General features: G+C 40.2%; 1 protein-coding gene and 1 non-coding gene across 3 annotated transcripts in view; one reads left to right on the top strand and one right to left on the bottom strand.

Moving 5' to 3' along the window:
* The first annotated feature begins 5,751 nt into the window (after window positions 1-5,751).
* On the top strand, window positions 5,752-5,855 carry LOC135270586 (small nucleolar RNA U13). The gene has a single exon (XR_010338742.1). It is a non-coding gene; the product is annotated as a small nucleolar RNA U13 (small nucleolar RNA).
* A 640-nt stretch (window positions 5,856-6,495) lies between these two features.
* The window catches only part of SNX24 (sorting nexin 24), a 170,477-nt gene continuing 155,490 nt past the window's right edge, over window positions 6,496-21,482 (bottom strand). For both annotated transcript variants that reach the window (XM_012448361.2, XM_064366221.1), the window contains exons 4-7: window positions 15,689-15,783; window positions 13,930-13,962; window positions 13,365-13,429; window positions 6,496-7,677 (exon numbers count right to left, since the gene is read on the bottom strand). In XM_012448361.2, coding sequence (XP_012303784.2) covers window positions 7,610-7,677; window positions 13,365-13,429; window positions 13,930-13,962; window positions 15,689-15,783 — 261 coding nt within the window. In that variant the 3' untranslated portion in view covers window positions 6,496-7,609. The remainder of the gene's footprint in view (window positions 7,678-13,364; window positions 13,430-13,929; window positions 13,963-15,688; window positions 15,784-21,482) is intronic.

Here is a 21,482-nt window from a genome sequence, read left to right as displayed (position 1 = left end):
TGTGTCAAACTGGTGAGCAAACTATAGAAAGTCTCTGTTTTCAAAACAAGGAGAATGTAACAAATACCAATTGGAATCTGGGAAGATGTTAGCCAATCCTGATTTCAAGGTCATTTACTCAAAGCACAGTTCTGAAACCCCTGCTACAGAATATGCAGCCAGCACTGACCCGGGGGCCAGAAGATAGGCTGCCATCCATCCACTCATTCAACAGTGGTTCTTAACATCGGCTCTGGGCCTTGCACTGGAGAAACTGTCCACAAGTCAGATGTTGCCGGTGCTGTAATGGAGTTCACATACTTTGAAGGAGAAAGGCAGTAACAAGTACACAAACAGGATAACTTCAGATGGTGACAGCAGCTCTGAAGGAAGCAACAACAAAATAATGGTATGGATTGGGGCCTAGGGTGCTACTTCAGATGGGGTGACCAAAGAAGAACTCTTTGAAAAGGTGACATTTAAGCTGATACCTAAAGGGTGAGCATTAACCAGCCTTTGAAGAGGTATGAAAGGGTTTCAGAGACTAGCAGGTCTAGAGGTCTTGTGGATAGACCAAGGTTGACATGTTCTGGGAACTGAAAGGCCACTGTGGCAAGTGAGCACCTGCAGGAAGAATGTAGAAAGACCTTGGAGAGGGCAGCAGAAATTTAAATGTTATGCTTAGTGGGAATGAAATCTACTGGAGAACTTTGAGCAAGAGAGTGATGTGATCTGATCAACATTTTAAGATCACCCTGACTTTTGTGTCAAGAATGGATTGCAGTAAAAATGAAAGCTGAGAGCCCTGGGAGGAGGCTGCTGTTAGCATGGAGCTTGGTTTAATTGAGATGGGAAAGCACTTTGCAATTTATAACAGTGTGGAAACATTAGCAGCTATTGCTGATGTTCTTTCTGATTTAAGAGTTCATGTCTGGTTCAGAATTGCACATGGGCTGCATGCAGAGCTCACGACTATAATCTCAGCACGTTGGGAGGCTGAGATGGGAGGATTGCTTGAGCCCAGGAGTTCAAAACTAGCCTGGGCAACATGGTGAAACCTCATCTCTGCAGAAAACACATGCACACACGAATTAGCTGGGTGTAATGGCATGTGCCTGTAGTTCCAGCTACTTGGGATGCTGAGGTGGAACGATTTCTTGATTCCAGGAGGTGAAGACTACAATAAGCCGAGATCATGCCACTGTACTCCAGCCTGGGCGACAGTACAAAGAGTCTCCAATTAAAACACACACACACACACACACACACATAAACACAATCCTACTGTGAGGCTGATTGGGGAGTGGATTCACCCAAGCTTTGTAGATCAAAGGTTCAAATCCAGATCCCCTATTAACTGGTATCCTTGGTCAAGCTATTTCACCTCTCTAAGTTTCCTTCTTCTCACTGTAAAGTGGAATAAGAATACACACATCTTTAAAGATGTTGTGAAGCTTCAATGAGATAGTCCGTGAACACGATTTAGCCCAGTGCCTCCTGGTCCCCAAATTAGTATTCATTCATGTTAGCTACTGTTTATTTTTATTAATCTCACTGATCTTCAATTTCTTCTTAAAAAAAATGGGGGCACTTAAAACTACCGTGTAAAGAACGGGATTAAAATATGCAAAACCCTTGTTCGACAACACATGACATCCAGTAGAAACTTAGTACATAGGCGTATTAAAATGGCATAGAACATTGCAGCTAGGGACACCAATGATCTCACTGTAACTACTATTAAGTGCAATGAAGACAGAAAATGGTTCACATTTTATAGGCCAGATTTACAATTGCACTCTTAGGACACAAAATTTTCTCTAGTAAATTATATGTATTCCAATGACTTGCCATAGATAATATGCCCTCCTTCCCGTCACACAAAGATAGATGCCCCTTTGTCTTCATCAGAATCCAGTCTGTCACTATGTATCTCCACAGACAGAAAAATGTTGCAGACACTTTGGTTTTGAGTTAGTACCTGCAGCTTCCCTGGGTTTCCACTGCTGAACTCAAAATCTGTAATTACCATCAAGGATAAAAACCAAAACAAAGCCAAAATGAAAATGATGACTTGCAAGGAGAATAGAGAGGCTGGAGGAAGATAGTCTTAATCACTGAACTTCATGTCCAATTCATTAAGATGGAAAAACCCTTCCTAGTAAATGGCCAATTCCAGAAAACAAGGATTACGACTGTATTCTTTAAGTGATTAACACAGCACCTTAATCCAGTGGGGGAACCCAAATACATTTCATTGAACAACGAATGAATGAATATACAACCTCCCCATTATGCACAGGGCATCTATTGAGACCAGTACCTAAACTTGTCCTTCCTGCTTCTTCAGAGTCTCTTCCTGTGGCCTCATATAACACCCCAACGGTTGAACAGATGTTTTCTTGGTACTGGATTCTGAAGGAGTTACAAAAGTCAGTAATTCAAGGAGATAGCTAAAGGGTGGGTCATAAACCATTTCCCTCAATTGGTGGTCCCCAACACAGGTGTGTATCAGAGTCAACTGGGTGGTGTTTCTAACTACCCAAGGACAGGTCCCTGGCTAGATTTATTGATTCAGAATCCCAAATGATTCTGATGCAAATTTCTAGTTTAGAACACTGTTTTAAGATTGTAGAGGTTGCCAGGGATGTGAGACTAGTAACTGGTTATGTGTGCCAAAAGCTCTCCTGCACATGACAGACAGTGCTAATTGATCACTACACCCTTACTCTCTGAGCCTGCACTCATTCAAAACCTTTATTACTTTTATTGTGGTAAAATATACATGACATAAAATTATTTTAACCATTTTTTAGTGTGCAATACTATGGCATTAGGTACATTACATTGTTAAGCAACCATCACCAACATCCACCTCCAGAACATGTTCATCTTCCCCAGCTGAAACCTATTAAAACACTAATTCCTCATTTCCTCTTTTCCCCCAGCCTCCGGCAACCAAAGTTCCACTTTCTGTCTCTACAAATTTGACTATTCCAGATACTTCATAGAAATGGAATCATAAACAGTATTTGCTTTTTTTTTTTTTTTTTTTGAGATGAAGTCTTGCTCTGTCACCCAGGCTGGAGTGCAGTGATGTGATCTCAGCTCACTGCAACCTCCACCTCTCGGGTTCAAGCAACTCTCCTGTCTCAGCCCCCTGAGTAGCCGGGACCACAGGCCCATGCCACCACACCCGGCTAATTTTTGTACTTTTAGTAGAGATGAGGTTTCACCATGTTGGCCAGGCTGGTCTTGAACTCCTGACCTCGTGATCCGCCCGTCCCAGCCTCCCAAAGGGCTGGGATTACAGGCGTGAGCCACTGCGCCCAGTTGAGTATTTGCTTTTTGGTGACTGGCTTATGTCTCTGAATGTCTTCAAGGTTCATCTATGCTGCAGCATGTGTCAGAATTTCCTCTCTCTTTATCCATTCATCCGTTGCAGGACACTTGCGTTGTTTCCACCTTTTGGCTACTATGAATATATGCTATGAACATGGATATATGTATTAGTCTTTTCTTACACTTCTATAAAGGATTGCCCAACACTGGGTAATTTATAAAGGAAAGAGGTTTAACTGACTCACAGTTCCACATGGCTGGGGAGGCCTCAGGAAACTGACAATCGTGGAGGAAGGGGAAGCAAACACATCCTTCTTCAAATAATGGCAGAAAGGAGAGGTGCCAAGCAACAGGGGAAAGTCCCTAATGAGAACTCACTCATTATCAGGAGAACAGCAGCATGGAGGTAACTGCCCCTATGATCCAATTACCTCCCACTGGGTCCCTCTGATGACCTGTGGGGATTATGGGAACCATGATCAATTCAAGATGAGATTTAGGTGGGAACACAGTCAAACCGTATCATTATACAAACAGCTGTTCGAGTCCCTGCTTTCACTACTTTTAGGTATATATCCAGAAGTGGAAGTGCTGGATCAATTCTGTGCTTCATTTTTTGAAGAAGTTATACCATTTCCCACAGAGGCTGCAAGCATTTCACACTTCTACCAGCAATATATAGTTACAAGGGTTCTAATTTCTCCAACTCCTCACCAAAACTTGTTATTTTCTGCTTTATTGATACTAGCCATCCTCACGAGCATGCTAGAATTCGTACCGCAGCACTTCAGGCAGCCATTGTCAATCAATCAAAATTGACAAATGAGATGAAAGCCATTTGTTATTTCAAAAGTGTGATCATGATATTTCTCTAAACTCTGATTATGAGAGCTCAACTTTTTCCAATGGGAGCTTATAACTGTAACTGTAGGACTTGCCATGTAGCGATGGCCATGGTGTTATTGGGGTTGTTCACATGGCTGATTGTAATGGGGGCAGTAACAAGGCCACCAGGAGAAAGGACACAATATGCAGAATGGGTAGGCAGAGATGAGGCCTGAGAGGCCCTGCATAAGGCAGCATCGGGAGACCGTCCAGGCAAAACACCAAGTCCAGGAACCAGGGGGTGGGAGAGTGGGATGTCCCCACATCCTGACTTAAATGGTAATGGGATTTTTTCCTTTTTTTTTCTTCTGGTTTCTTCTCTCTGTCCTTTACTTCTCTATTGCCTGTGACTCCATAGTTTGAATGATCTAATTTTTTGATATTTTCCCCAAGTGCAGGGTTCCAAGCACGATTTGGAATAATATTAACATTGTGGTCCATGTGACGGTACTGCTTGGACTTGCACAGTGCACAACCTGTACAGCAATATGGGCCAGACATGCCTAGTGAGATCCAAAGGAAAATGGTACTGGTTACACAAATTATAGAAAACCCATACATTTTTTTTTTTTTTTAAAGAGGATAGCACTTTATATACTGATATAAAAAGAATGCCCAAGATAGTGTTAAATAAAAACAGATAGAAAGCAATGAGTATTGCATGCTACCATTTTTGTAAAAGAGGAGAAATTAACTATATATACACTAAATGTACAGTATCTGCTTGCATGTAGATGAAATATTACTCAAAGTAGACACATTAAGTACAGTAGTTGCCTGTGGGAGGAGAATTGGGTATGCAGGAGGTAAGATGAGAGAAGAATTTATTTTTTTATCTATAGTTTTATATATTTTTATTAAATTTTCAGCCATGGAAATGATGGAAATATGTTCCATCATCTTACCCCGTGCGTTCCTGAGCTGCAGAAGGCTAGCAGCTCCTTTCCAGACTCCCTGCACCTGGGATGGAGAATAAGGTTCTACAAACTGGATGTGTGTTGAAGGGAGCTATGGAGTGGGAGGTGTGAGTGGGCGAACACCATCTTCCTGCCACTTTGGGCTATGGTTGCTGGCAAGCAAGGCCACAGGTGTTGAGAGGCAATTGTGATGCAGGCCCAGTCACCAGCTTCCTGGGTGCTACTATGAGGCCGTACCTCTTGGAGATATCGCCATTGTATCTCCTGGGAGCTCCATATCTCACAGATAACAGGTACTTTTTGATCCTACTTGCTGATCCCTGGATTGCAGCTCTCATGCTGTTTTTCACTTTAAGAGCTTCGCTCACAGCCTCCTGACTCCCTATATTCCTGCTTACGGCACAGGCTGTAGCTCCCAGGCAGGTCAGTGCTAGAAGTTGCTGGGGCATTCTAGAATTTGTCTGTGGACACCTACCAGGAGTGCACTCCTCTCACCCTTCCAAGAGATTCTGTAAGCATTCGATTTTCAGCATTACAGCCTTTTCTGCTTAAAAGACTTATCCGGGTTTCTAGTTCCTTCAATAACCCTGACTGATAGAATTACACATTAAAAATGTAAACAAATATGATCCTTTTGTAGTGCACAGGTCTGACAACTGGGTTTTCCTACCCTTTTGTGAGGTGTGCCTCCTGCAAATCTTGTTATGATGTCTGCATATGACCTGTCTGACATGGGAAATAAAAAAAATTTTACATAAATATAAAAATTAAAAGTCATCACTAAGAAAAAATTTAATTCTCAAAAAAGATTTCTTGGGCAGTATATGGCTATAGATACTTGGTCTTTTCAAGAAAAATTCTTATTATCTTGGTAAATCATCAAATATTTAATGAACATGTACTGACTTAATAATGAGGTAACTTTTTATAAACATCTATGTGAACGTGTGAGAGGCTGTGTGTGTAAACAGACAGATACAAACCATGTTTCCAATGAAATCCTAGGCGCAGAAGACAAACTCAAATATTTTCTTGTTCTCTGTTTTTATTTAACTCCAAATAGCTAATAACATAAAAACCTTTTAAAAAAAAAAACTCCAATACTCAACTATTCCGTTATTTTTGGTTAACACCACTTGATTATTTCTTGCATGTTTCCAACATATAGTAACAGAATCTATCATAACATATCTTTACAAGTTTGCAGCAGACTTAAAACTGTATGTTTAGATCCTAATCAAAAACCATGATGTAGTTATTAGTTTTGATTTTAAATACTTCCCCCCCAAACTTATTAAAATGAACAACCATAAATAGGCTAGCTATTAATTAAATCTTAATGAAATGCCCACATACAGCACATACATGTAGGTAGTATATATGCTTTTATCCTTTATTACTCAAAGTATGGTGTAGAGTGGAGTTATATCATAAACACATTTAACTTACATTAACACATGAGGTCAGTGAAAAGGAAGCCATAGCAAAGTAAGAGGAAATCCTGTGGCGGTCCCACCTATGATGAATGCGGTCCCCCGAGTAAACACAGGTGGGTGCTGTCTGCCCGCTGGTGCTTCACTCCTTGTCAGTTCACATCTGCCACTCACAGGGCAAGCATCTTGCAGCACTGAGTATGATTCTAGTGTTGAAAGGTATGTGCTTTTTATACAAAATGGCCCCTAAATAAACACCAACAACTTCACTTGGTCTTCAAACAAAGAAACACTCTTTTTTTTCCAACCTGGGAAGAAAAGCTACTTGTGGCAGATGTACAGATTTCCAATATGGCACCTTTCTAAAGGGCTTTCAAGGATCATCCTAGGAGCCCATTTTACCTATGTACTGACCTTGGAAGCTAACCCCTGAGTATGATGCAACCCACTCTAACGTAAATTAAAATGCCATGATCTTAAAAATGCCATAATATTGTCAGTATAACTTAATTTCCAGTTTACTTCCTTCTTCACATTTAGCTGTGTGTGTCTGTGACTGTCTCCTGATGCCAGCATTTCAGAAGGTACTATCACTGGCTGAGAAAATCTCACCGTGAGAAGAGTAGTGTGTCATAAGATCTGAACAAAAAAGCTACCAAAGTTGATCAGTCTCAGTATGATTCAGGACATGTTAGCAAATGGTGTGACTGAAGCAGAGAGTGGCTTTGTTTTGCTACACCCAGTGCTCCCAGGAATCTCCTGTGGCCTCCTTTCCATGGGTTTCTAAGCTGGCGGCTACACTCTACTTCTTAAACACTTGGCCTTAGCCTGACCACCGCCCTAGTTCAGTTTCTATTTTTAAGAGCACCATTCTAATGGAAACGTCCCTGCCCTGAATTAAGCTGGGACTGTGAATTTTGCCACTAGCTAGAGCTGTTATATATCACAGAGTCTAGGTTAATTTGGTAGGTATTGATTTCCATGACTGTGACTTCGAAACTTGCTTCTGCGACTTCGAAGCTTGCTTCTGCTTCTTTTAGCCATGTAGGATTTCTACCTGGGCTGCAGATGAGGGTAAAATACCCCATGGAGGACTCCTTCAATAACCACATTTGGAAAATCTGAAAAACAGAAAGAAAAACTGCTTTTCTTATGTGTAACAATAAAACATAATTGCATTCTGTAGAATGTAACAAGGCAAGGCCCCCGGTCAACACAGGAATCTGCATTGCCGGCGTCTGACTGGTTTTAGGATGTGCTATCAGTCATGCTGCTTCAGCCTAAAGCCACTTGAGCACAGCACCAGGCGCGGCAGGAATGTGCGGCCAGATTTGTAGCTTATTGATTTAAGGGATGTTCTAATGGTTAATGCTGCTAGGCCTCAGCTCTTTATCTGAATGTTTTCTCACAAGGAAGATGGATTACACTGGCAATTCAATTTCTAACAAAATCTCAATATACTTGAAGGAATTCCAAGATTTCTACTGGGAATACCTCACTGCAGTTTTTCCATTGTGGTTTATAGCGCACTTAGTCCAAGTTGTCTTGAGTCTACTTGTTCTATTAGACTAGCTTCTAGAGAGCAGTAAGATGGGGGCCTGTCTTTCTAACTTTAAAGGGCAAATTTCCAACAGAAGCCATCCTGCCAAACTTGAAAACACAGCTACATTATTATTACTATTATTTTGATATTTTGAGATGGAGTCTCACTCTGTTGCCCAAGCTGGAGTGCAGTGGTGCAATCTTGTCTCACTGCAACCTCACCTCCTGGGTTCAAGTGATTCTCCTGCCTCAGCCTCCCAAGAAGCTGCGACTACCACGCCCAGCTAATTTTTGTATTTTTAGTAGAGATGGGGTTTCAGTAGTTGGCCAGGCTGGTCTTGAACTCCTGACCTCATGATCCACCCACCTTGGCCTCCTAAAGTGCTGGGATTACAGGCGTAAGCCATCGTGCCTGGCCCACAGCTACATTATTACAGGAGACAGATAGAAAGGAAGGTTGGGGTGCAGAGTATACTGTACCACATTCCAGTCATTAGAGTAGGTAAAATGTGAATGGATTTCTTGAATGGGAACCAATCTATCACATGGTTCAGAAGTTTAATTTTTAAACTTTCATCTGTATATAATGAGATCCAGGAACTATGCTCAAGCTGAGCACTATAAATAAATATAGTTATTATGTAAGAAAATTAAAGTGGTCCAATATTTTTAAAAAAAAAGTGCATCTAACCTCTATTGAGAGTCTACTGTGTAAATAAAATCACTTACTAGGGGATTGAGCCTCATCAGAGGAGGCAGAAAGGCTCTCAGAGGCTAGGGGTAGGTAGAGGGAACTAACCAGGTGGAAAGTCTGTGGCCAGAGGGAGCCTGGAGGGTTCAGAGACCTAAACGAAGGCAAACATAGTGAGAGAAGCGGCCATGAGGAGGCTGGAGGGCACGGGGTGCTGAATCATACCTGGGAAGAACAGACGGAATTCTGGCTTTATCTGAAACTCAATGGGAAAGCCAATCAGGGAGTTTAAGTAGAGTGGGACAGAGTCGAATTGTGTTTTGAAAAAGATGATTCTGGCTGCCACCTGGAGAATGGACTGGAGCAAGTTCAAAGCAGCCACAGGGAGATCAGTTTGGAGACTACTGCAGCAGTTCAAGAGGGAGATGATGGCAGCCCAAACGAGGCTGAGGATGGAGAACCATGGAGGAATTCTGGAGAAATGAGGGACATGACCAAGTGACAGGTTAGATGTGGCTACTGAGGAAAGGGGTGAAGTCGAGGACGCCTCTTGAGTTTCTGGCTCACATAACCAGAGGGTGGTGGGAGAAGACCCAGAATGGGAGTAAAATAGATCATCAACTTGGTTTGGAACTTGTGTTTGAGGCACCCGTGAGACTTGCCAAAGGGGAAGTCAAGTAAGTGATAGAATATGGTGACAAGTTTACCTCAACTAATGTTTACTGAGAGGCCTCTGTGTCCTGGATCAGCCACTTAATAGCTGTGTTACCTTAGGTGAGTTATTGAACATCTTTGTGCCTCTCTTTTCTCAACTGTGAAATAGATTTTATAATAGTATCTGCCTTCTAGGCTGTTATAAAAATTGGGGAGACAAGCAAATGAACACACAAAATGCGTCTTAGAAAATCTCTAATACATGCGTATCCAGTTACTTTTGGTTGATGACACTTAATCTTTTAGTGGATGTCTTTCCCCAACATGAAGTAAGTTTTTCATGAAATATATCTTTGAAAGCTTGTGATAGGTCTTATACATGTATACTTAGAGCCCAATACAAAGCAATAATTTAACTAAGTTAATTTTAATTCTAAATGTATTTCTCCCACATATAAGGGTATCAAAATCAATTCCCATGAATAGAGCTGTAGATTAATTTTCTAAGATACCCAAATAGGACATAGCACATGAAGGTAGCAGACGTGCCTTTACTCTTTGCCACCCACAATATAAAAGTCAATTTGAAGGTCAGTGAAATGACATCATAAGCATATTTTGCTTAAAAGGATTCAACTAAATAAGTGAAGCAAAAAAGACATAAAGGAAAATAACATAAATACTGTGGGTAACTCTACTGCGCTGGTAATATGTCAAGCAGTGACAAGAACAGAGCAAGGAGAAAAACACAGCAGGGCACGGGCTGGAGAGGGCCCAGGGACGGGGAAGTGAGGGAGGAACCTCTGTGATGGTGCCATTTGGGCGACAACTTGCAGGAAGGGACAGAGCAGCCCGCTGGGAGGGTGTCCGGGAGAAGGGCATTCCCGGCAGAGGGAACCGCAAAAGCTGAGGCCCTGTGTGTATGTCTACCAAGAGCTGAGCATATGCTAGATACTGGGGATTTAGAAGACAAAGAACAAAGAACAAAGATAAGATCGTTTGTGACCATTACTATGAAGGAAGCAAATAGGGTTCTCTGACAAGAAGTTAATGGGATGGAGGTATTTTACAGCAAGGTCCACCAACTAGTAATCAGAAATAAGATAATCAGGGTTTCGGTTTGTTTTCTCATCTGTTCCACTCTAAACTGGTGGAGTTTTGGCTTTGTCATATGCATGATTTACTACAATGTCCATTTATTGCCAGCATTATTCAGAAGACTGTCCTTGCCTTTGGTTCTCATTGACAGGTGATGAGAAGGAAGGTGACTTAGGGCAGGTTTTGTTGTTATTTTTCTTGGGTTTTTGCTTATTTAATGAACATTTACTGTGAATGAGTGGAGGGGCTCGTGGAGAGGGAGAATTAGCAGAGGTTTTCTGAAGCTGTGACATTCAATGTGAGCCCTGGATGATGAGAGACAGCCAGCTATGGATGGAGAAAAGAAGGCTCAAGGTGGAGGAAACAGCACAACTGAGGCCCAGAAAGAATCAGTGTGGCTAGGGCAGAGTGTAAGGGGAGGTCCAATAGGAACATGAGCCTGGGGCAGACTATGAAGGACCTTGTAGACAAACCACAGTTAAGAGTCTGGAGCTCCCAGGAAAGGGTTCAGATGGAAATACAATATCATGACTCAGGTGGATACATGCAGGAGGCAGGTCCTGAACAAGGAGATTATTTGAAAGAAAGTGTAGTGAGAAGAGGAGAGGGTCTGTGACAGCATTCCAGTCAGCTGCCAGCGAGTGCAAGGAAGTGGGAAAGCCAGAGGGAGACAGTGTTTGAAGGAGGAGAAACTGATCAACATGTCTAAAGTGCATGAGAGGCCGAGGAAGATGAGGACTGAAAATATCCACGGGCTTTAGCCACACTGAAGTCACTGGGGACATCGGCAAGAGTTGTTTTGAATTTTCCAGAAAAATCAAAACAAAGACCAAAAAGCAAATGCTTTTCCATCTGTTAAGAGCGTACTCACCTGACTTCTGATGTTAAAAGCTAAGGGATATTTGGTTATTAGTATTTTATAAGAAGATATTGCTTGTCAGATCTTTAAAGACAGACACTCCTCTGACTTTGTAAGGGGGGTTCGGTACATCTGTGAAGAAATTTCCATATGCAATTCTTCTGTAATAATAACCTTAATTTCTTACTAAGAGGCATAATAACAAAAATGTGTGCAAGTAAAGTTTCTCTTTAAATTAAATGCTAAAGATTTGCAAGAACACATCATTAGTATAAAACTTCTAAGATAACAAGAATCTGATTCATGAAACTGGATTGGTCAAAACTCTCAGAAAGCAGATCTGGTGACTGGTCCTCCCATATCTCCCATCCCATCCATTAAACCCGTGATCTATTTATTCTCAAATAGGAGATCCCTTATTTTGCAAGTCTTCATCCATATTTCCATGCTACCAATAATACATACGTTTTACTCTTTCTAACTCAAGACATTTACCCCTGATGTTCGTTCCCAGAAAGTTCCTCCTGTTCTTCACTGTCAAGCCAGGCATATAGCACATGATAGGCACTGCTCAATAACCTGGATGAACTGGATTTAAAGGTCATAAAGATCTTTCCTCTTCCATCAAGTATCCTGGCTATTCTAGTCCAAAGTAACCATTTCACTCTCTACACTTCTGCAGGAATTTCAATCAGATGCATGACATATCTGAGCATAAAGAATACATAGAAAAAGTGCTTGTGGAGCCATTTTTCAAAGATCGTAAGAATAATTTATAAAACATTGTCTGTTTAATCTATATTAGGTTGCATTATGAATATTTGTTAAATATGATATTTTAACATAACATCAACTAAAATAACATGTGTATTTGTTAAACATAAGCAGATGCTATAGAGAGGCAGTATTCTTCACTGCAAGAATCTTACAGGAAAAAGAATATGAGGACATATTCTTACACAGCAAAGGCAGCTCACTGTGATCAGGGTTCTAGGAAGGGTCCCTCTACCCATCCTAGGGAGAAGCAGAGCTGCGTCCTGGCCACCCTTCTTTAAACTGACAGCTAAGTGGGTAATCTGAGTACGTGCATCCTTGCTATAGAGAGCAGTTCCCTTTCTCCTGCTCATTATAAGGTTTTATTGTCAGATATAGGAAGGGTTTCAATGGATCATTTATCTATTACTATTTAGTGACTCAGAAACAAGATTCACTACATGCAATGAGCACAGATAGGCAAAAAGAGATCCACCCATCAACCATCTGAGTGGACAAGTCTGGAACTTTCCTGGACCCCAATTTTCTCATTTAGCCAATTATAATATCTGCCCTGCTTAGTTCACAAGGTTGTTAAGAAAATTAAATGAGATAATGTATGCACATGAGCTCATAAAGAGATGCATAAGAGAACACTTTAAGAGGAACTCTGATGAATTTAAATTTCTTTGCATAGAGAAGACTCAGTCAATTATATTGATTACAATTATACCTAAATCAATTAATTGTATTTAAAATATGCAACTTTACAAAATATATAGTTGGTCATCAAAGATGCTGTAATCTAAATAGAAATGGAGATATGCCTGCAATGTATATATACATAGTTTTTGAGAAGAGGCATTTTTATAAAAGACTAGCCTTGAATTTGAACACTGGCATCTGGGCAAAAAAAAAAAAGTGGAGGCCAAAATGACATGACCAGAAAAATTAAGGACCATAAATACCTTTCTTCCTTATTACTCTAATTCAAAATAGTCTGGTAAGAGAAAAAGAAAAATTACATTTCCTCCTGAAAGGCCGGCCCCAATTAAAATTCTAAATGTCTCTTACACCAAGAGCACTGGTTTATTGGCAGATTATTAAGCCCTGGACCAATGTCACTCTGTTAGACCTGTATTAAAAACGTGGTTTATGTGGTGCAGGGTCAGATCAGTAAAGAGCTGTTAGCAGATGACAGGTTTGATTACCGCTGGCTGCAGGCAAGACGTATGGATCCCTGAGGAACAGCAGCACAGGCTGGTGGGACAGTTTGCTGGAAAGGTCAAGAACAGGCATGTCAGCATCAGGGGACGATGGTAAACAGAAAACACTACAAACTAGCTTTGAGGGGATCAAACTGCTGTGCGGGGACGTCTCAAGGTTTATGTTCTAACAGTGTGGGTGAATAATAGTGCACAGAGCGAGAGGGAACAAATGAGCACTGCTCTCATCTTCTAAACATTTCTTTGCGGAATTTGAAGCAGATATACAATCTATACAATAAATCATTGCTGAAACGTGCTTTCCTAAAAATCTTATATTATGATTGTTGATAAAACATTCTTATTACTTACATGAAACAATGTAGGGCTCTTATTCCTTCACTCTTAATTCTAACTGGTTACTCCTGTAATTCCCTATTAAATATTTATAATCTTAAACCAATTTCCAAACAAAGGTTTTTAAGAAAAACAAAACGTGAAACACATCATGGTAATCAAACATTTAGCAAGATCATAATCCTATTCCTGGCTGACGAAGAATAGCCCTTACCTTGACTCTTCAGACTCTGTTTCATCAAAAGATCTAAAAGTTTTGAGAAAGGGAGAAAAAAAAAAGAAAAACCACATATGTTGAGTCAATGTTAATGCCAACAAAGGAAAAAATACCCAATGTTATTAGACCACTGAATTGGGAAATATTTTTAAAAAGAGTTGTGAGTTTCCACTGAGCCATAGCATGGCTATGCACCGTCCTAAGGAATCTGAAGACTGAAATATTCTTTGATTTCAATTTTCCTGAAGATTACTTAAAAATCCTCAGGTTTTATTACTACTTTTGGGCTGGTATAATAGAGAAAACATTTCACTCACTGCTATTGCTAACGTCTGTTCTGAAAAATACATAAACATATATGAAGCCTAACCTCCCTATAAACACATACAAGTTGGAACAGAACACACTGACAACATAGTATTTGCCAAGTGTAGTGTACAATTTTTGCCCTGCAATAAGTGGAAATGGCCCTGATAAACAGTGCCCATGAGGAGCTGTGACAAGTGTCTGCAGCCCCGTCATCCAGCAGACGGCTGGGGTTTAACATGACTTTGGGTGTGGTCTGCTTGATCTTGTAGTTAGTGTGTTTCCTTCAGGCAGATCTGGAAGCAGTGAGAAAATGGGTAAATCTGTCTCTTGCTTGGATTTTTAGAGAGTTTGTAATGATTTCTTTCCCTGTAAATGGATACAGTATGCCACAGATGTTCCTGAAGGCCTTCTGAAGCTAGCTCAGCCCATGTCATGTGCCTGTAGCTGGGCAAGCGACTTGCTTCAGAGTTAATTCTTCAGGAGAGTTTTCCCAATTGCTGATGACATCAAACCTCTGGGTCCTTGGTAGATAGGGATTAGAATCTGTGGTCCTGCCACCGGAAGTTCCTGAGAGAGGCAGCTGGACAGCAGAGGAAGAGGGCTCACCTTGGAAGGCCTGGGTTCTGCCAGCTACAAGACAAGAGATCTTGGGAAAGACACTAAATTCCTGTGTCTCTGTTTGCTCTACTACAAAATGAGAGGAGTTGGATCAAATCATCTCTGAGGCCATTGATAGCTTTAAAATTATATGAATATGGGCCGGGTACGGTGGCTCACGCCTGTAATCCCAGCACTTTGGGAGGCTGAGGCGGGCAGATCACGAGTTAGGAGTTTGAGACCAGCCTGACCAACATGGTGAAACCCCATCTCTATTAAAAATATATATTAAAAAAAATTAGCCGGGTATGGTGGTGTGCACCTGTAATTCCAGCTACTCAGGAGGCTAAGGCAGGAGAATTGTTTGAACCCGGGAGGCAGAGGTTGCAGTGATCTCAGACAGTGCCATTGCACTCCAGCCTGGGCGACAGAGCGAGACTCCATCACCCCCTATCCCCTCAAAAAAAATATATATATATATATGAATATGTGTACCACCAGGATATGGACTTTGCTTGAGTTTTCACTAATAAATGAGTACATAACAAGTTATCTAGATTCATAATTCCCATCAAGTACATCATTCTATGTAACAGTGTAACTGAAAAGATTGATTCCTTGAGTCTAAACATGGGTTACTAAACCATGGTCATCTGGCCATAAGATGGGCATGAAGACTTCAGAGGAATTCTTTTGACCACAAGCAGGGGGCGAGCAAGTGTTGCAGCAAGCCAAAAGAGTGGGTGTGGCCGGCTGGCTACTCGGGCACCACTCTGGGCTATTTGTTAGACCAATTGGTCATGGAAGAGTAATTTAAAATACACATCCAATATGCAAACATGATTCTTACCCACAACTTTCTGCCTTTGGTAGAGAGGGCAAGTGTCGCACGTTTAGGAAATCAAGAAACAGTTTGGGAAGTTCTTCATTTTCTAAAATGACAGCCTGTGAAAGTAGAAAAAAACAGAATTAGAAATTGAAGTGAAGTTTGCTAGGCGATCAATCAAATGAACTATTTCAAAAAGTCATAACCATCCATCAAAGTTCTTACCAGCAACATTCCTCACAGTCAAGATGAGGAGTGGTCTCTGTTTTGCCCACCAGAAATTCAAGTTGACACACATGCTAGGCAGTGCTGGCAAATGCTGCAGTTTATCTGTTCTTTTATTCAATGGGCATTTATAGAACACCTACTATACACCAGATGCTGTCTAGGCGACAAGACAGTGGGGAGCCAGGTAGAAATGGTTCCTGCCTTCATGGAGATTCTAATCTAGAGTATTTCAAAACCTGGGAATATCAATAATACCGTTAAGTTATGTACATCAAATTTTCCTTACTGAGTGATAAAGTGGTCTGATATACATTATGTATACATTGTGTGTGTGTGTGTGTGTGTGTGTGTGTGTGTGTGTCTCCCTACAGGAGACCACTAATATTTAGGAAATATGATAAATCATTTTTTAACTGGAAGATTTAGTCAAGACTCTCAACTATCACCTGTTTCGGCATTAGAATCAACTGACATTTATTGCCATTTGGACAGTTCCACTTAAAGGGTCAGTAACAACTTTACTGCTAAATGTAAATCAGCGTACATGCTGAAAAAAAATCTATAGAGTTCTTCCATTTAGTGAGCTTTGCTACATAGCTGGCATAATGGCATAACCATGTCAGTATTCAGAGATCCAGATTATGCAATGTCAAGAGAAATCTGACAAAGAAGTATGTATCTTCATAGCTATGTACTTTTAAAGTCTACCAGAGTGTGTAAACTGAATATACGTTTGCCACCACCCCCTCCCACTTTTCCAAAAGACCACAGGAGGAAAGCATCAAAGATTGTGTAATAATCTCTGAGTTCAATACTACTATTCTTCAGGGTCATTTTTCATAACTACCATGGGTAAATTTTGTCCAATAAGTACATGTTGTTTAAAGAACTGTGAGAATTGATGGTGAAACATCATTCACACAACTAATCAGGAATACTGTGTAAGGTGGTGCATAAGACATACAACAAGTAGCAAAAGTGAGGTGAAATTATGTGTACCTTGTAGATACATAGTTCTAGATCACATCTTGTTTTTAGCCATGGTTCACATACTGAGTTGCCCCAATTTCTCATCAGGTTTTCTAATACCATTACCTAGTTCAGGTCATACAAATGGGGTGAGTGACTACACAGGCTGCCAGGCCTCCTAGGCTGCCCTCTGTCCTACACTAGATCACAGCCCTCTTGGTGTTCAGTCCCTGGAGAGGGATCATCTAGAGAGCCACCTCCACTGGGGGTTGCTACTGTTCTTTACACAGCTCACTGTTCCCATGGAAACTTAAGGAATAAAAGATAGAAGAAAAAAATTGGGTGTTATATTTTATTCATTAAATAATAATTTACTAGGCATCTATTATATTACACACTGGGACATGATGATAAATCTTACAGGTCCAGAGAAAAATGAAAAGTTCAGAAAATAAAGAGGAAAAAACCTTCTGTCCAGAGACACAATTTCATTACTATTTCAGTTAAATTTCCTTAGATCATTTCACTTTCATCTCAGTTTTTACCTATTCGAGGAAATTTTTTGTGTGCCCAGAGGTCATTATTTCAGTGCCTAGAACTCAAAAAGTTCTAGGAATCATCACACATATAAAACTCCAATGTATTTTGGTTGTGATACAGGTTTCAATGATTGTTCTTTTTTTTTTCTAGATATCTGTTTAAGAGGATGATACAATACTTATTTGAATAATAAAGCTTAATGTTGTAACACATGCAGACCTGTTCCCCTAGGCAATAGTTTTAATTATCTGTATAAGTGGTAGCTTTCAGATTTAAAAAAAAAAAGAGGCAAGGGTATAACATTCTTATCTCCACCCCCACCTTTTTAAAATAAATTAAATCAATAACAAGTGTGGGACATTTTTAATGACCTGAACTACTTAATTTCCAGGATCTTTAGACATGTCATCCATCACCACAGTATGGAGGAAGACATCTCTTGAGTGTTCAGAGGGTTACTTAGGTTTTATTAATGCAAGATTTAGGGAATTTTAACAAGGTGAATTGTTTATTTGCCTTGACAGATTGGCTTACAATGCACTGGCTACATCTACAGCATGATCATTAATGACAAAAGACAGGCAAAAAGCTGTTTACACTGCAACACAGGAATGGGAATTAATCCTGCTCAGCTTCCCCAAACAGAGTTCTCCAAACAGATGATCACACTGCTTTACGTAAGATATACTGGCAAAAAGAAATAAAGAAAACTCCAGAAATCTGTGTATAATTTATTTTGCTAAATTGTCACTGAATATTCTCAAATAATATTTTCCATAAAACAATGACCAATATGTACTTTGGGATTTATAGTTTTAGAGAAGGCAGCATCAAGGGTTAGTTAAGCATTTAGTTATGTGGGCATTTAGTTAAAACTGTGTTTTAAAGGCCTGGGAGAAAAGAATTAATACTTCAGAGACAAAGTAAAATATAGTAGAATTTATATAATCTAACATGTACCAATGAAATAACTGTCATCAGTTGGTACAGAGATACAAAAGAGGAATTAAATCTTTTTATTCACAGACACATGATCTTATTCATGAGAAACTGAACAGTAAGGCTGGACCTCACAACTCTTCCACTGACAACTTCTTCAGTTTCTTGAAAAGCTTTTGCTCTGAAGGAACCACCCCTTCTTGAAGGTGCACCCTGGGTCATCCTATAGAATAAGGATGTCAGTTTGGTTTAAATCACTCAACTTTGCAAACGATAAGCTCCTAAGTTTTAAAAAATCACATTTTTGAACATCAAATCCTATCTCTGTATTGTTTTAGATTGCTTATCTTTATTTTTTATTAATCTCCAATAGTTAATCTCTTTCATTCTTTAGAGAGGCAGTGTAGTGTAGTAAGTACGTGGGCTTCTGGGGAAGACCTGAGTTCGAATCCTTTCTCTTTCTATCTTAAAAGGTTATTGTGAGGATTAAATGTTTCCAAGAGTCTCTGATACACAATTAGCAATGGATAGATGCTAATTCTCTTTTCCCTGAGTATTGTTGTTGCATGAATTCCCAACAACCTATTTTATCCAGTTTGAAGTTTGGATTATTGTTCATCGAGCAAACAGAGCTTCTTAGCCCTCTATATTTCAGGGATCCTTTTGAGTATCAAATAAAAGCTGAATAACCTGCTTGCTGGAAAACACACATACATGTATAATTGTGCTTTTAGTGGCAGGGGGCTTGCAGACCCTTGACAGCCCCAGCCAAGAACACCCGCTTCTAGCTTAGACAGGGCAATAGCACTGTAGGGCCTACTTTTCTTTGGCCTGGAGCCCGATGCACTGTTGGCTGGTGCTGTGTGCCAGCTCCCCAAAGGACATGCTGGCCTTCTTGTTTCAGTTTTCTATCTCTTTGTCAATTAGAACCCCACTGGAGGGTATGCTGCCTTGCTATTAGAATTCATTAATGCCTTCAGCTCTGGGCTGAGTTGAAAACATTTGTCTGGCGTTGAGGTAAAGGATTCTTTCTAATAGACCAAAATCTACTGCTGCACCGATTCTACAGAGTAATTCATATTCATGATTTCTGTGTCTTCTATATATTATTCTAAAATGCAGCAGTCAGTAGTGTGGAGGGTTCCCAACATTAACAAAACATGAAGGAAAGTATGAATTTCAACTGTATCATTGCTGGGTTAGAGTACAGCTGATGAAGCCCCGCCATGCTGCCCCTGTTATAAGAGGGCACTCTGAACTGCAGGGCAGCGATGGGATCAGGCCCAGTGCTGTCTACTTAATAATCCAGTGATGCTGGTGGTGGAGTTCTGATGCTGCTCATCCCATTCCTGGATGCAAGTTGGCACACATGGCCTGTCAACTAATTTATGCAGTAAAACATCAAGAATTCAAAATGAATGTGACAAGTTTGGAGAAAAAGCTAGAAATAAATCCCAATACATTTTACAGGTATACATATGGAGTGAAATACTGTGAGAGGCAGAATTAATTACCCAGATGCAAGACAGTGAGTAGCCGTTTATGAATGAGAGTCATGGGTTTCAAGTGGTAGGTCTGCAAGAAAGTGCTCCTTCTACAAGGTGTCAAATGAACTGAACAGTTCTTTCACTCCACTTAATGCAATATTATCAAGCACTCCTGCCCCATCACAAAAGAGAAATATGAATAAACCTAGGAAGAGCTAGAGGCAAGTGATGAAAATAGCTAAAAGATTTCAAAATAGTTTCCATAAAAACAAGCCATCCAATAGTGGGTACCGAGAATGGAACCAGGCAGTGGAGAGTAAAGGGGACAACGATCTTTAAGTTAAGTAACCGTTCAGTTAAGGAGGGTGGCCACTGGTTATCCAGCATTTTCAAAGCTGCTGGAACAAGAAGAAAGTACTGTCAAAACCAGCAAGGAAGGAGTCATTCTCTAATTGAAGTGTTTGCAATAAAACTAGTAAAAGTGACACAGGTATGAGAAGACTAGGCACTGAAGAGCGTCTAAATATCCTAGAGTCTTTAATACACCTGCAGACTGGAGATGCTGTAGAATTAACAGAGAAATGCACTAAAGAAATTTCCATCCAATTTATCACTTAGGAATAGAGGTAGACTAAAAATTAGGTTGTTGTTATGGTGCACGTAGGAAATGAGGTTAAGTGAAAGAACTGTTACAAGTGTGTGATAGGCTACTTGACTTACTCTGATATTACTACATCCAACCTGATAAATGGTAAAACTGGGCAATACAGTGTACTTTGTTAAAAAAAAAAAATTACTTTTCTTTACACAATACCACTCACTCTTGTAAGAATAAATGACTTTCTCTAAAGCAGACCAGATATTTCTGAAGAAATATCACCTTAAATGAAGAATTTTAAAAATGTATACTCTATGAAAGCATTTACAAAGAGCTGCCTGAATGGGGCATAAAAACAACTGCATTACTGCCAGCAGCCCCTGCAAGCTCAGTGTTTACTCCAGAAGAAATGTTCTTTTTATTGAAAAGGTGCAATTATCATCATGTAACACAAATCACAAAATCCAATTTTTCTACCTTATCAGCTTTATAAAATCATGTTCCCAAAGGATACCATTGATTAGTTGCACATGTTCTTTCTGTGACATCCCAAATACTTAATTGTCAGTTATCTTTTCTTCTTCAGTAACTAAAATGTAGTCACAAAATTACAGAGGGACTTGTTCTGCCTTAACCTTCGCGAGATGCCATCATGCAGTGGAAAACACTGGTAAAATATCACAGGATAACGCCGTCCGACAAGGGAGACATATAAACACTGTAATGATTTCCCACGAGTTTCCATTTTAGAAAATTGTCACTAAGGCGAGCATAAACGGTGACACATCTCCACTGAGAACACGGTGAAATCGAACGCTGGCATTCTAGTTAGGTCCAAACCTACCCAGCAGCCAATTATAACAGGAATGGAACATCTTGTTGAAAACTTGGACAAGACCACTTTGCTAACCTTCTAAGATCATAGCACAGGGCTGTATTGTTTTCACTGATTTGATCCTTTTATTCCCTTTTCAACACACACACACACACACACACACACACACTCTCTCTCTCTCTCTCTCTCTCTCTCTCTCTATCTTCTTTCCATTGTCTATCA

Source organism: Aotus nancymaae, unplaced genomic scaffold (genome assembly GCF_030222135.1).
Source record: "Aotus nancymaae isolate 86718 unplaced genomic scaffold, 86718_ANA_hifiasm-v0.15.2.pri h1tg000064l_0, whole genome shotgun sequence".
NCBI classification, from domain to species: Eukaryota; Metazoa; Chordata; class Mammalia; order Primates; family Aotidae; genus Aotus; species Aotus nancymaae.
Note: the sequence above shows the minus strand (reverse complement) of the source record. Positions and strands in the feature narration are given on the sequence as shown.